This window comes from Oncorhynchus mykiss, chromosome 27 (assembly GCF_013265735.2).
Source record: "Oncorhynchus mykiss isolate Arlee chromosome 27, USDA_OmykA_1.1, whole genome shotgun sequence".
In the NCBI taxonomy this organism is placed as follows: Eukaryota; Metazoa; Chordata; class Actinopteri; order Salmoniformes; family Salmonidae; genus Oncorhynchus; species Oncorhynchus mykiss.
Window position 1 is genome coordinate 30,174,200 of NC_048591.1, and position 13,301 is coordinate 30,187,500.

General features: G+C 45.4%; 1 protein-coding gene across 5 annotated transcripts in view; it reads left to right on the forward strand.

Annotated features, from left to right (window-relative positions):
• Positions 1 to 542: 542 nt before the first annotated feature.
• LOC110507933 (ephrin type-A receptor 4-like) overlaps positions 543 to 13,301 on the forward strand; it is an 82,767-nt gene continuing 70,008 nt past the window's right edge. For 3 of the 5 annotated variants that reach the window (XR_005039963.1, XR_005039964.1, XM_036964815.1), the window contains exons 1-3: positions 545 to 729; positions 2,107 to 2,174; positions 4,702 to 5,365. Coding sequence is in view for 3 of the 5 variants with exons in the window: in XM_036964815.1 (XP_036820710.1) it covers positions 633 to 729; positions 2,107 to 2,174; positions 4,702 to 5,365 (829 nt within the window). In the remaining 2 variants the exon portion in view is untranslated. Of the gene's footprint in view, positions 730 to 2,106; positions 2,175 to 4,701; positions 5,366 to 13,301 lie in introns of all 5 variants that reach the window. The other 2 variants (XM_036964817.1, XM_036964816.1) reach the window with 2 other exon arrangements.

Consider the following 13,301-nt stretch of genomic DNA (forward strand, 5'->3'; position numbering starts at 1 on the left):
ATCTGTGATTGTATCCGCTAGGTGGCGACCATGGTCTAAAGTGTTTCATCTTGGACAGCGCTACACATCACTGGATGTAAGGCGGTTTAACTCACGTTATGAGAAAAATGACAAATATCTGCCTACACATGACAACGACTAGTCCGAAGAAATAATTAAGATTTTTAGGATTATTTGAGCAAAGCACTTTTGAGACACGTGCTATAGCCTAGACTTAATTAGGGATACCAATGTTGAAACGTTACTGGGAATTTCATATTTATTATCAATAACAATGTAACGACATTATCTTGGAAGTTTATTGGTTGTCTTTAACAAGAAAAGGAGTGGTGTCCGCATGAAAGAAATGCACTAAATATTACAGTAACAACTGGCCCTTTACACAGTCCCATTTGGCCCAGTGTCCACTCATGGCTGAGGGGTAGGGGGACAGTTAATGATTATTTGGCCGTTTGCCCGTCCACTGCGTTTCCTATTTGGAATGACTGCCGCGTCAGAGCGCTCAGACCCGCCTCCCGGCTGTTTTCGGAGCATCGCTCTATCCCTGCTTCAAACGCATATTCCACAGGGAGAGAGAGTGAGCAAGACCTGCGAGGAGCGGAACGAACGACGAGAAAAAAGGCGAACGACAAATGGCACTCATGGCTGGGATTTTGTTTACGGCGACCTTTGTGCTGCTTGGGATTTCTACGTTAGTTTCTTCGGCACGGATTTATCCTCCAAATGAAGGTAAGACTTGGAATAACAGCGGAGCCCCGTCTTGGACTTCTTCTCCGTTAGTTTATACTCCGTCCACTTCGTGTGTGAGACGGACCACGAGCCCGTTGTCCCGTAGCTATTCTGGACTCGTGCAAGAACCTGCAGCACTCAAATAAAGGGGCAACACAATTATTTTGCTCAACAACATGTGCCATTATTCTCTGACATTGGATTTCCATATGCGTCAAACCCATCGAACGTTTTGTGTCGTAGGCTACTTGGTCCTTTTGGTACCCAAATTCTTGAAAGCGCTTGGCAGAAAGCCGGAGTGTATGAAGTCTATATGGGGCTCTAGCAGGGTCCGAGTGGAGTTCTGGGAAGTCTTACTTCAGAGTTTCTGTTAATTAAGCAACAGTCACCTTCTTCAACAATTTTTTTTCTTTTTCTTGAGCCATATAGGCTACAAAGACTCGATTTTATGTAGCAATCATTATTGCTTTGGAGGGCGTCTGTGTCTGGTTTTGTGCAGGACGGTGGTGCAACCACCCCCCCCCCCCCTTCCAAAATGAGCCATGTTATTTTAGTTCATATTGCAGTCGCAGTTCTGTACAATAATCCCCACTCAATTATCAAGTGGCTCTGGTGCATTTTCTATGTCAAATGCATTAACTTCAAAACAGTACGCAAATAATTACCTAAACCAAGTCATTTCAGATAAATGTTAACATATTAAATTAAATCCACTTTCTAAAATGAAATTAAATTCAGTAAACATGTAATCGTTTACAATTGAGATTTTCGTCACTGCGCACTGAGAAGATTGCAGTAAGAAATACAAGAGATTTGATAAATCTCATCACGGATTATTTTTGATTTCTCACTGAAGCAAATTAATTTAGAAGTCCGTGCTCCTCTAATTGACTTCGATTGATCATCATCGAACCTCAGGAGTTAAAACAGACAAACGGAGTCTCCAATATCTGGGCCTATTTCTTAACCAAACATCCAGTTTCACTCACTGGGTTACAATGACAATACCCATGGTTCTTTATACAAATATCAATGGGGTCCCTTTATGTTTTTACTCACAAATCCCCCTGAAAAAAATATCAACATTACGCATTTGAGTAATTCAAACATATTACATATTTTATGGAGTTATATGCGTGGACATGGGCCCATAGATAGGTCCTTACACATCGATCATTAGCCTATTTCTGACTGTTTTTTCGTTGAGCAGATTGTGCAGAATTGTTTTCCTCGATCAAACTGCATAACTATCCAACTATGGTAACATAACAGCACCGTGGCTTTTCAAAACGGTATATTAGCACTGTAGACCAGATTACACATCATCCGTGTTATGAACAGCCTATAACTGCTCACTTCTCTTTCTATGTTTTTCAGTGACGTTACTGGACTCCAGATCCGTAGCGGGGGAGTTGGGCTGGGTCGCCAACCCAACAGAAGGAGGGGTAAGTGCCCCTCGTTAGGACGCGAGTCCCCCGTTGATTCAAAATGAGGAGATGATGTCCTCTATAGCCTACCGGCCCCCTCCCTCCTCTCTCTCTACTTGCAGTAATGGTCAGATTCTAGTCCGATACTGTAGCAGGCGTCGGGTTTCCTGAATAGACCGCGGATTGAATCGGTCTTTGTGGAGAAACTTTATATCCTTTTCCCCCATTGAGGCGCGGGGGAGAGGAACTTGGCAGCACAGAAAGGGCCCTCTGGAATGGATGAATGAAGGGAAAGGGCAGCGGGTTTCAGTCCTCGCTGTATGATTGGATTGGGCCATAAAGCGATAGGGAATGTGATCGGACTAAATGCGTGATCCCGTGGTCTAATTGGGATATATATAGTTGCGCTGATCATGTACAGAGTGCGACTGTTTCGGGAATGGCGGTGAAGGGGCCCGGGGTGCGCGCGGCTGGGTCCTGTCTGGCACACTCCCCTGTCAGTTGTTCCCCGAGCAGAAGCAGCAGCAGCACTGGCGTCTGATTAATTGCATGGGACCATCTTATAGTTTTAGTCGTATTTATAGACTAAACCAACAAGGTGTCCCAAAGTAGAGCAACATATGCTATCCAAGAGCAATGACGTTCTGTCTTTTCAGACATCTTCTGGCATATCCATTATATTTTAATGGTACTGTTTATCGTATGCTATAGACCCATAAAAGAAACGTTGATCTTTTGTTGCAGCTCCGCCTCTCCAACTCTTTATTCACCATGGGGTTGAGTTGTTGTTCAATGAACTTGGTTCGTGTGTGCTGCTATTAGTTGCTCTCTGTTCCTCCTTCAACCGTTTCCTCCGTGGCGGAGTGATTGACAGGGTGCTGGCAGCGCCGACTGGCCTACATTCACCCTCTCATTACAACCAATTGCCCACATTCTCTCTCTCCTCCGCTATCGGGGAAAGGTGCGGCCTTATCTGCCACACCGGTTGATTTCCACGATAAAGGGCCAAGCAGAGAGAAGAGTGCAGTGGAATAGAGCAGCGGGGGTTACGGAGTCTCACCCATGTTTAGAGTTATCTCCCCTACTCAAAGGAATAGTGCTCTGAACGAGATTATTTATGATAACACGTTGAATCAAATAAAGCGCAGGATACACCCTTCCCCGTAGTAATAGCTCTGTTTGGGCTCCTTTCTCTGCATACTATATAGTCCTAACCAGATACAAGCAGAAGGCTGGTTTATCTGCTTTTGTTTTTAAATGCAATAAATTAGAAAACCCTTTTTTAACCTCATTATGAAACGTGTAAAGGCCCAGTGAAGTGAAAAACGTGATTTACCTGTTTTTATGTATATTTCCACACAATAAGGTCAGATAATAATGTGAAATTGTGAAAATTATGATGATGCCCTTTTAGTGCAAGAACTGTTTGAAAAGACTGCCTGAAATTACAGCCTGTTTTGGTGGGATAGAGTTTCAGCCTGTCTGTTGACATCACCAGGTGGTAAATTAGCTAATAGACCAATAAGAAAGAGATTTCCAAACCTCTCTGCCAATAAAAAGCTAGTTCTCAGTTTTCCCCTCCCCACTCAGACCACTCCCAGACAGTCCTAGCAAAATTCTTTACTCTTTGCTGAGAAGCTATTTTGTTTCTTTTTTGACCATTATAATTGAAAGCAATCACAGTAAGGTCCTTAATTGTTACCCAGAAAGGATTCGATATTGAGATAACAACTTCTGCATTGGATCTTTATGAGCATGCCATAATGCCCCCAATGCCTTTCAAAACGCCATATACCCTAGGCTCTTTATCATAAGTAAAACAAACATTGCTCCTATAATAATAAACCAGCCAGTCATCAATAACGTAATCCATACACCCGATCCATATGTGTGCTGTCAAAACCCTATCCTTCTCCAAAATAATTTGTATACCTACAGAAAGAACACAGACACACTTTTTCTATTGGGTTTCTGTTCAAATCACTATAAGCCATTACAGACTTGGGGCCTATCCATTAGCTCATACATAAGATTGTTTCAATACCCCCTTTCCTTTCTCTTTGCTCTCTTTCTGTATTTCTCTCCATTTCGTGACCTTTAAATTTATCATGGAGTTATGGGGATTTACATTGAGACATTAAATTTTACATTATAGTAATAATGAATGGTGCATGTTCCCCAAGGATTTGGTTGGTTTCCTTTTATGTGGAGATAAAACTTACTAGTCGGGATTGAATACAGTACAGTAGGACTATTTGTACTTATTTCTGCCTGTACCAGTAGTAGTTTCATTATAAAAGGCCTTACTATTTATATTAGGCCTTGTCATGCATTTATTATTCTTGAATTGACAAGCTTGGCCATTAAATAATTGGCCTTGTGGGACACAGATATTGAGTCACCATTTTGCTATGGTCTTTCTCAATGCTCTTTCTCAATGCAAGTCAATGTTTTTATGTGGCCAACCATTTTCCAGAATTTTCTAATGTTGATATAATGTTTGTCAGATGTTTTCTTAACATTGTCTCTGTGTTTGTGTCCTCAGTGGGAGGAGGTGAGCATCATGGATGAGAAGAACATTCCCATCAGGACGTACCAGGTGTGTAACGTGATGGAACCCAACCAGAACAACTGGCTTAGAACGGACTGGATCCTCCGAGGTGGAGCCCAGCGTGTCTACATCGAGATCAAGTTCACCCTGCGCGACTGTAACAGCCTCCCTGGTGTCATGGGAACCTGCAAGGAGACCTTCAACCTCTACTACTATGAGTCCAACAACGACAAGGAGCGCTACATCCGAGAGAACCAGTTTGGCAAGATTGACACGGTGGCAGCCGACGAGAGCTTCACCCAGGTGGACATCGGAGACCGCATCATGAAGCTGAACACGGAGGTCAGGGACGTCGGAGCCTTGACCCGGAAGGGTTTCTACCTGGCCTTCCAGGACGTGGGAGCCTGCATCGCCCTGGTGTCTGTCAGGGTGTTCTATAAGAAGTGTCCCATGGCTGTGAGGAACCTGGCCCAGTTCCCTGACACCATCACCGGGGCCGACACCTCCTCACTGGTGGAAGTCCGAGGATCCTGCGTGCATAATTCTGAGGAGCGTGACGTTCCCAAAATGTACTGCGGGGCGGACGGAGAGTGGCTGGTGCCCATCGGGAACTGCCTGTGTAACCCGGGATTCGAGGAGAGGAACGCTAAATGCCAGGGTAAGTTAAGGAGAGAAATCTTCCGTCTGCCTCAGATATATATATTCCTTTAGTCGCTGGCAGCAGCTGTTCTGCAAGGTTATTTATACTTGTCTCTATCTTTCTCTCTTCATTCACCTTCCATCTCTATCTCCATACAGAAGCCTGCTTCTTTATCATATCTCCCTCCTCTCTCTCTGTAGGTCTCTTTGTCTCACTCCCTCCCTCTTGCCCCCTCTCCTCTATTCACCAACCTCTCTCTCTGTTGCTTGTTGTCTCTCTCTCCTCCACCCCTCCCCGCGTTTATCCTACATGGTATCAGGCTGGGTAATAGAAGCAGTGATGATTGTAAATTCCGCAATTATCCAGGCCACTAAGATGTTTTAGTTAGGCCAGTAGAACAGGCCTTCTATTGGGATGTGTTAGTTCGACCAGGGGAACAGGCCTGCCTGTCTGCCGTGTGTCTCTGGTGGCTAAATTGCTCAGAAGAGATCAGTCTTAATATATACCAGTAGCTGCCAGTCTGTCTCTCTCCTCCTAGCCCCAACACCAGACCCAATCCCAGCTAGATGATTCCCAGTGTCTCTCTCCCTATCTCCTCCACATCCCACCACCAGCCCCAACCCCAGCCAGATGATTCCCAGTCTGTCGCTCTCTATCTCCTCCACATCCCACCACCAGCCCCAACCCCAGCCAGATGATTCCCAGTCTGTCTCTCTCTATCTCCTCCACATCCCACATCCCACCACCAGCCCCAACCCTAGCCAGATGATTCCCAGTCTGTCTCTCTCTATCTCCTCCACATTCCAACAACACCAGCCCCAATCCCAGCCAGATGATTCCCAGTCTCTCCCAGTCCCTCTCTCTCCTCGCCACCCCAACACCAGCCCAAATCCCAGCCAGATGATTCCCAGTCCCTCTCTCTATCTCCTCCCCACCCCAACACCAGCCCAAATCCCAGCCAGATGATTCCCAGTCCCTCTCTCTATCTCCTCCCCAACCCAACACCAGCCCAAATCCCAGCTAGATGATTCCCAGTCTCTCACTCTCTCTATCTCCTCCCCACCCCAACACCAGCCCAAATCCCAGCAAGATGATTCCCAGTCCCTCTCTCTCCTCCCCAACCCAGCTCCAATCCCAACCAGATGTTTCCAATTCTCTCTCTCTCCTCCCCACCCCACCACCAGCCCCAATCCCAGTCAGATGATTCTCAGTAGGGCCAGTGCTCATTCACCTCATTATATGCTGGTGGATGAGAGGTGGAAAGAAACACACACACACACACACACACACACACACACACACACACACACACACACACACACACACACACACACACACACACACACACACACACACACACACACACACACACACACACACACACACACACACACACACACACACACACACACACAGCATTGAGGGTGAGGGGGAAAAATGCTACAAGTGTTTGTTTTACTCTTCCATCTCAATGATCCCTCTTGGTTCTGTTTAATGTTTGAGTGGCTATACGTAGTGGATGTCTTATATTAACCATCAGCATATGAATAACAACATGGCAATGCAAGAAAACAAAATTGTACTCAAAAGCCAGCGGAGATCATATATATGTTGAATCTGTCGATACAATTACCAAGGATATATAGGCCTGCTGTGTGTTTCTCTCCTGGTGCGTGGCTACAATGGGGGACGGGCCACTCTACCTACCTTCATTTACGGGGGAGCCTTTAAGCTCTATCTCAGAGGACTAATTGCCTGACAAACAGGCCTGGTGATTTAGGGTACTAGGGCTGGCTCCTTCTGAGGGGGGACGAGGAGGGCGCACTGAGGTACAAATGGTCACAGATGGTGTGTGTGTGTGGGAAAGGTTGCGGGTGAGGGGGTAGCATTTCGTGGCAAGAATGTTCTTTGGAATGGAGCCCGTCTCCCCTGTTGGTGGCTGTGGCTGTGTGGATAGCTGGGGCCAGTTTCTCACTCCCCTGGGTTGCCTTCAAAGAAGGAGAAGGCAGAGATGGAGGGATGAAGGAGAGCAGATTGAGGGTAGTTAAATACACTTGTTCAATTCAGTTAATCTCTTTGAATGATTATGTATCATTACTGGTTTGAGTCAGCAATATTTAATTCCCTCTCATACCAATCTCACGGGCAACTATCACATCAGAGTTAGTTCAGACACACACTCACGTTCTGCCTGGGTCTCCATGGCTACCAGAGCGTCAGTCCATGGTTCACCTCAGTGTTTGATGGGTTAAAAGGTGGAGCTCACTGTCAGCCTTCAAGTGCACTGATGAGCTGGTTAATATTCCACAGCATGACGAGGCAGAATAGTGGGGGGCTCAACTTCAATATAATCATGTGGTCCAAGACACTAAAGAGGGGATGAGATGGGGGGTTGGGTCTCAAGTCCTCTGTCAGAAAGAGGGTGTCTGTGTGTGCAAAGGTTATGGGGGTACCTTGGCCTCTGGTTCCCAGCAGTGGTGAGTGAATGGGACTCCTCCATCATTGTTGGAGCAGTGAGGTTGGGGGGTGTGTGGGTTAGGGGGGGTCAGGGGATTGTGAACGCTGGCTGAGGGTCAAAGGTCACTAAGTTGTTCATCCATCTTGCTGGTATGTGTGACAAGGTCGTGGGCCAGGATTGATTAAGATGTCAGCATCCTGACAGCTGGGTGCTCGGGGGCCGCCAGGATGTACACAGAGCACAGGGGCCAAGGGGTAAAGAGGCCAGGCAGGGCCCCCCGAGGATGACCGGGAGTTTGCTTTTGGGTACCTTTCTTTTCTCTCTCGTTCCCTTGTTTCTATGAGCTTGGGTAGCAGGGTAGCGCTCTCTCCCGCTAGTCGTCTGTTGAGGGTGACTCCATTGTTGGGGTGGGAGGTCATGTGTTTGTATGTGTGAGAGTGTGTATCGATGTGTGTGTTTATGTGTGAGTTAGTCTGTGTATTGCGTTCATGTGGGTTGATGTGTGTGACTGTGTGTTTGTGTTAGAGGTTCGACAGATTATGATTTTTCAACGCTGATACCGATACCTATTATTGGAGGACCAAAAAAGCCGATACCGATTAATTGGCCAATTTTCTTTTCAATTTATTTGTAATAATGACAATTACAACAACACGGAATGAACACTTATTTTAACTTAATATAATACATAAATAAAATCAATTTAGCCTCAAGTAAATAATGAAACATATTCAATTTGGTTTAAATAATGCAAAAACAAACTGTTGGAGAGGAAAGTAAAAGTGCAATATGTGCCATGTAAGAAAGCTAACGTTTCAGTCCCTTGCTCAGAACATATGAAAGCTGGTGGTTCCTTTTAACATGAGTCTTCAATATTCCCAGGTAAGAAGTTGATAGGGTTGAAGTCATAAACAGCGCAATGCTTGACGCACAACGAAGAGCTGCTGGCAAAACACACGAAAGTGCTGTTTGAATGAATGTTTATGCGCCTGCTTCTGCCTACCACCGCTCAGTCAAATACTTAGATACTTGTATGCTTGTATGCTCAGTCAGAATATATGCAACGCAGGACACGCTAGATAATATCTAGTAATATCATACACCATGTGTAGAAACTAGTGATTATGATTGATTGTTTTTTATAAGATAAGTTTAATGCTAGCTAGCAACTTACCTTGGCTTACTGCATTCGCGTAACAGGTAGTCAGTCTCCTTGTGGAGTGCAACGAGAGAGAGGCAGGTCGTTATTGCGTTGGACTAGTTAACTGTAAGGTTGCCAGTTCAATGTAACATTGAAACGTTTAGGCTACTACATGATACTCTAATTTTCCCTGTACCCATCATGAGTTTCTATTGGACAAATTCAGGTATGTTTATCCCCATTTCATTCCGTTTGCTTCTGTTTAAGAAACGTTTTTTAACAGAATCGACAGAATGATTACAACCCTGATCACACACAAACTGTTAACTTTCCAAGCCTCATATAATTGTTGTATCCTTCTGCCATCTACGCGCTCTCCTCCTCTCACCTTATCCCTTCGCTTGTGGACTTCGGTGCACAACACAACAGCTGTCTGTGACCAGGCGAAAAAAACCTTTCCAACTCATACCTTCATATCATAACTGCTACACACAGCCTACATCGTTGTCACCATATTAGCTAACATAATGTCATAGTCAACATAGCTACTAGAACTAACGCATTAGTAAATCCCCTACAATAATGCAGTACGTTGTACACACTGTAAGCAGTTTAGCAGTTACACCAGCGGGCCACGGGGGCATTACATGAGTAAAACCAAAAGCTTACCTTGACTTGGAAGAGTTCCAGTGTTGGATAGTTATAGCATGCTAGATAACATAGCATCCCTCTGTTTGAGCCGGTTGTTTGAGTAGGCTAAACTAGCTAGCTGCATTTGCTACCTAAGTAAGAAGAAATTAGAAAGTTTGTTTGTGGAAGGCAGTGAGCACCAAGAGCCTCCTAAGTTTTGTATTGAAGTCCATATACCCAGAGGAGGACAGAATCTAGATTGCCTCCAGCTACACTCTGGTGCCTCCCTACAGAGTCCTGTTGAGGCTACTGTAGACCTTAATTACAAAACAGTGTGCTTTAATCAAATCAAAGTTTATTTGTCACATGCGCCGAATACAACAACTGTAGACCTTACCGTGAAATGCTTACTTAAAAGCCCTTAACCAACAATGCAGTTCAAGAAGAGTTTAGAAAATATTTACCAAATAAACTAAAGTAAATGTCAATGTAGTAGTCCGGGGGCCATTTGATTAATTGTTCAGCAGTCTAATGGCTTGGGGGTAGAAGCTGTTAAGAAGCCTTTTGGTCTTAGATAACGCTTGCCGTGTGGTAGCAGAAAAAACTATCTATGACTTGGGTGACTGGAGTCTCTGACAATTTTATGGGCTAACCTCTGACACCGCCTATTATATAGGTCCTGGATTGCAGGAAGCTTGGCCTCAGTGATGTACTGGGCCGTACGCACTACCCTCTATAGCGCCTTACGGTCAGATGCCGAGCAGTTGCCATACCAGGCCGTGGTGCAACCAGTCAGGATGTTCTCGATGGTGCAGCTGTAGAACGTTTTGAGGATCTGGGGACCCATAACAAATCTTTTCAGTCTCCTGAGGGCGAAAAGGTTTTGTTGTGCCCTCTTCACAAATGTCTTGGTGTGTTTGGACCATGATAAATCGTTGGTGATGTGGACACCAAGGAACTTGAAACTCTCGACCCGCTCCACTACAGCCCCGTTGATGTTAATGGGGGCCTGTTCGGCCCGCCTTTTCCTGTAGTCCACGATCAGCTCCTTTGTCTTGCTCACATTGAGGGAGAGGTTGTTGTCCTGGCACCACACTGCCAATTCTCTGATCTTCTCCCTATAGGCTGTCTCATCGTTATCGGTAATCAGGCCTACCACTGTTGTGTTGTCAGCAAACTTAATTGTGTTGGAGTCGTGTTTGGCCACACAGTCATGGGTGAACATGGAGTAAGGGAGGGGACTAAGTACACACCCATGAGGGGCCCCAGTGTTGGGGATCAGTGTGGGAGACAAGTTGTTGCCTACCTTTACCACCTGGCGGCGGCCCGTCAGGAAGTCCAGAATTCAGTTGCAGGGAGGTGTTTAGTCCCAAGGTCCTTAGCTTAGTGATGAGTTTTGTGGGCACTATGGTGTTGAACACTGAGCTGTAGTCAATGAACAGCATTCTCACATGAGTTCCTTTTGTCCATGTGGGAAAGGGAAGTGTGGAGTGCGATTGATATTGCATCATCTGTGGATCTGTTGGGGCGGTATGCGAATTGGAGTGGGTCTAAGGTATCCGGGATGATGCTGTTGAAGTGAGTCATGACCAGCCTTTCAATGAACTTCGTGGCTACCGACATGAGTGCTACGGGGCGGTAATCTTTTAGGCAGGTCACCTTCGCTTCCTTGGGCACAGGGACTATGGTGGTATTCTTGAAACATGTAGGTATTACAGACTCAGTCAGGGAGAGGTTGAAAATGTCTGTGAAGACACTTGCCAGTTGGTCCACGCATGCTTTGAGTTCAAGTCCTGGTAATCCGTCTGGCCCAGTGGCTTTGTGAACGTTGACCTGTTTAAAGGTCTTGCTCACATTGGCTACTGAGAGCGTGATCACACAGTCATCCAGAACAGCTGATGCTCTAGTGCATGCTTCAGTGTTTCTTGCCTCGAAGCGAGCATAAAAGGCATTTAGCTCGTCTAGTTGTCTCGCGCCACTGGGGAGCTTGCGTCTAGGTTTCTCTTTGTAGTCCATAATAGTTTTCAAGCCCTGCCACATCCGACGAGCGTCAGAGCCGGTGTAGTAGGATTCAATCTTAATTGTGTATTGACGCTTTGCTTGTTTGATGGTTTGTCTGAGGGCATAACAGGATTTCTTATAGGCGTCCGGATTAGTGTCCCGCTCCTTGAAAGCGGTAGCTCTAGCCTTTAGCTCGATGCGGATGTTGCCTGTCATCCATGACTTCTGGTTGGGATATATACGTACGGTCACTTTGGGACGACATCATCGATGCACTTATTGATGAAGCCGATGACTGAGGTGGTATACTCCTCAATGCCATTGGATGAATCCCGGAACATATTCCAGTCTGTTCATTGCAAAACAGTCCTGTAGCATAGCATCCGCGTCATCTGACCACTTCTGTATTGAGCGAGTCACTGGTCCTTCCTGCTTTAGTTTTTGCTTGCAAGCCGGAATCAGGAGGATATAATTATGGTCGGATTTGCCAAATGGAGGATGGGGGAGAGCTTTGTATGCATCTCTGTGTGTGGTGTAAAGGTGAGTTTTTTCCCTCTGGTTGCACATGTGCACACTGGTAAAAATGTGGTAAAACTGATTTAAATTTGCTTCCATTAAAGTCCCCAGCTACTAGGCGCGCTGCTTCTGGGTGAGCATTTTCTTGTTTGCTTATGGCCTTATAGAGGTGGTTGTAGTGGCAGCATCAGTCTGTGGTGGTAAATAGACAGCTATGAATAATATAGATGAAAACTCTTGGTAGATAGTGTGGTCTACAACTTATCATAAGATACTTTACCTCAGGTGAGCAATACCTCTATACTTCTTTAATATGAGACATCACGCACCAGCTGTTATTGACAAAAAGACACACACCCCCACCCCTGGTTTTACCAGACGTAGCTTCTCTGTTCTGCCGGTGCATTGAGAATACCTCCAGCTCTATATTGTCCGCGTCGTCGTTCAGCCAAGATTCAGTGAAACATAGGATATTACAGTTCTTAATGTCCCATTAGTAGGATAATCATATTCGTAGGTCATCCATTTTATTTTCCAATGATGCAACAGGAGTTTACTCCCTCTAGTCCCTCATGACTCGCCTACGGTGCAGGCAGCCTGATCTGCATCCTTTTTTCCTCTGTCTTTTCTTCACGCAAATGACATGGATCTGGACCTGTTCCTGGGAGAGCAGTATCTCTTTCTCGTCGAACTCGTTACAGGAAAAAGGTTCTTGCAGTCCGTAGTGAGTCATCCCGGTCATAATGGTAGCAGCAACATTATGTACAAAATACGTAAAAAAAATAAGTTACGAACATAAAAAAATAAAAAAAATAATTGCACAATTGATTACGGAATGTGAAACGTCAGCCATCCTCTTCGGCACCATTTCGGCGTCCTAATCAATTCTTTGGTGACGTGAATATATTTTGTGTAGTTTTATCTAAAAAGGATAACTTTTTAAATGTTTCACTATTTTAAGTTTTATGAAATTCACTGAGGAGGTTGGTCCTCCTCTTCCCCCTCTGAGGAGCCTCCACTGAGGACATAGTTAGAGTTTACAGGTTGGCTGAACCGTAAAGGTGGCAGACTGTTTTGACACCTCTCATCGGGGAGGGAGGGTAGTGGGGAGCAGACTGGTATTTGATGGTTGAGCTGCTAAACCTCTTCACCATCTATACAAACACCACATCAAGGACAGGGCCACCGCTGCTCTTCCAAGCCAACCT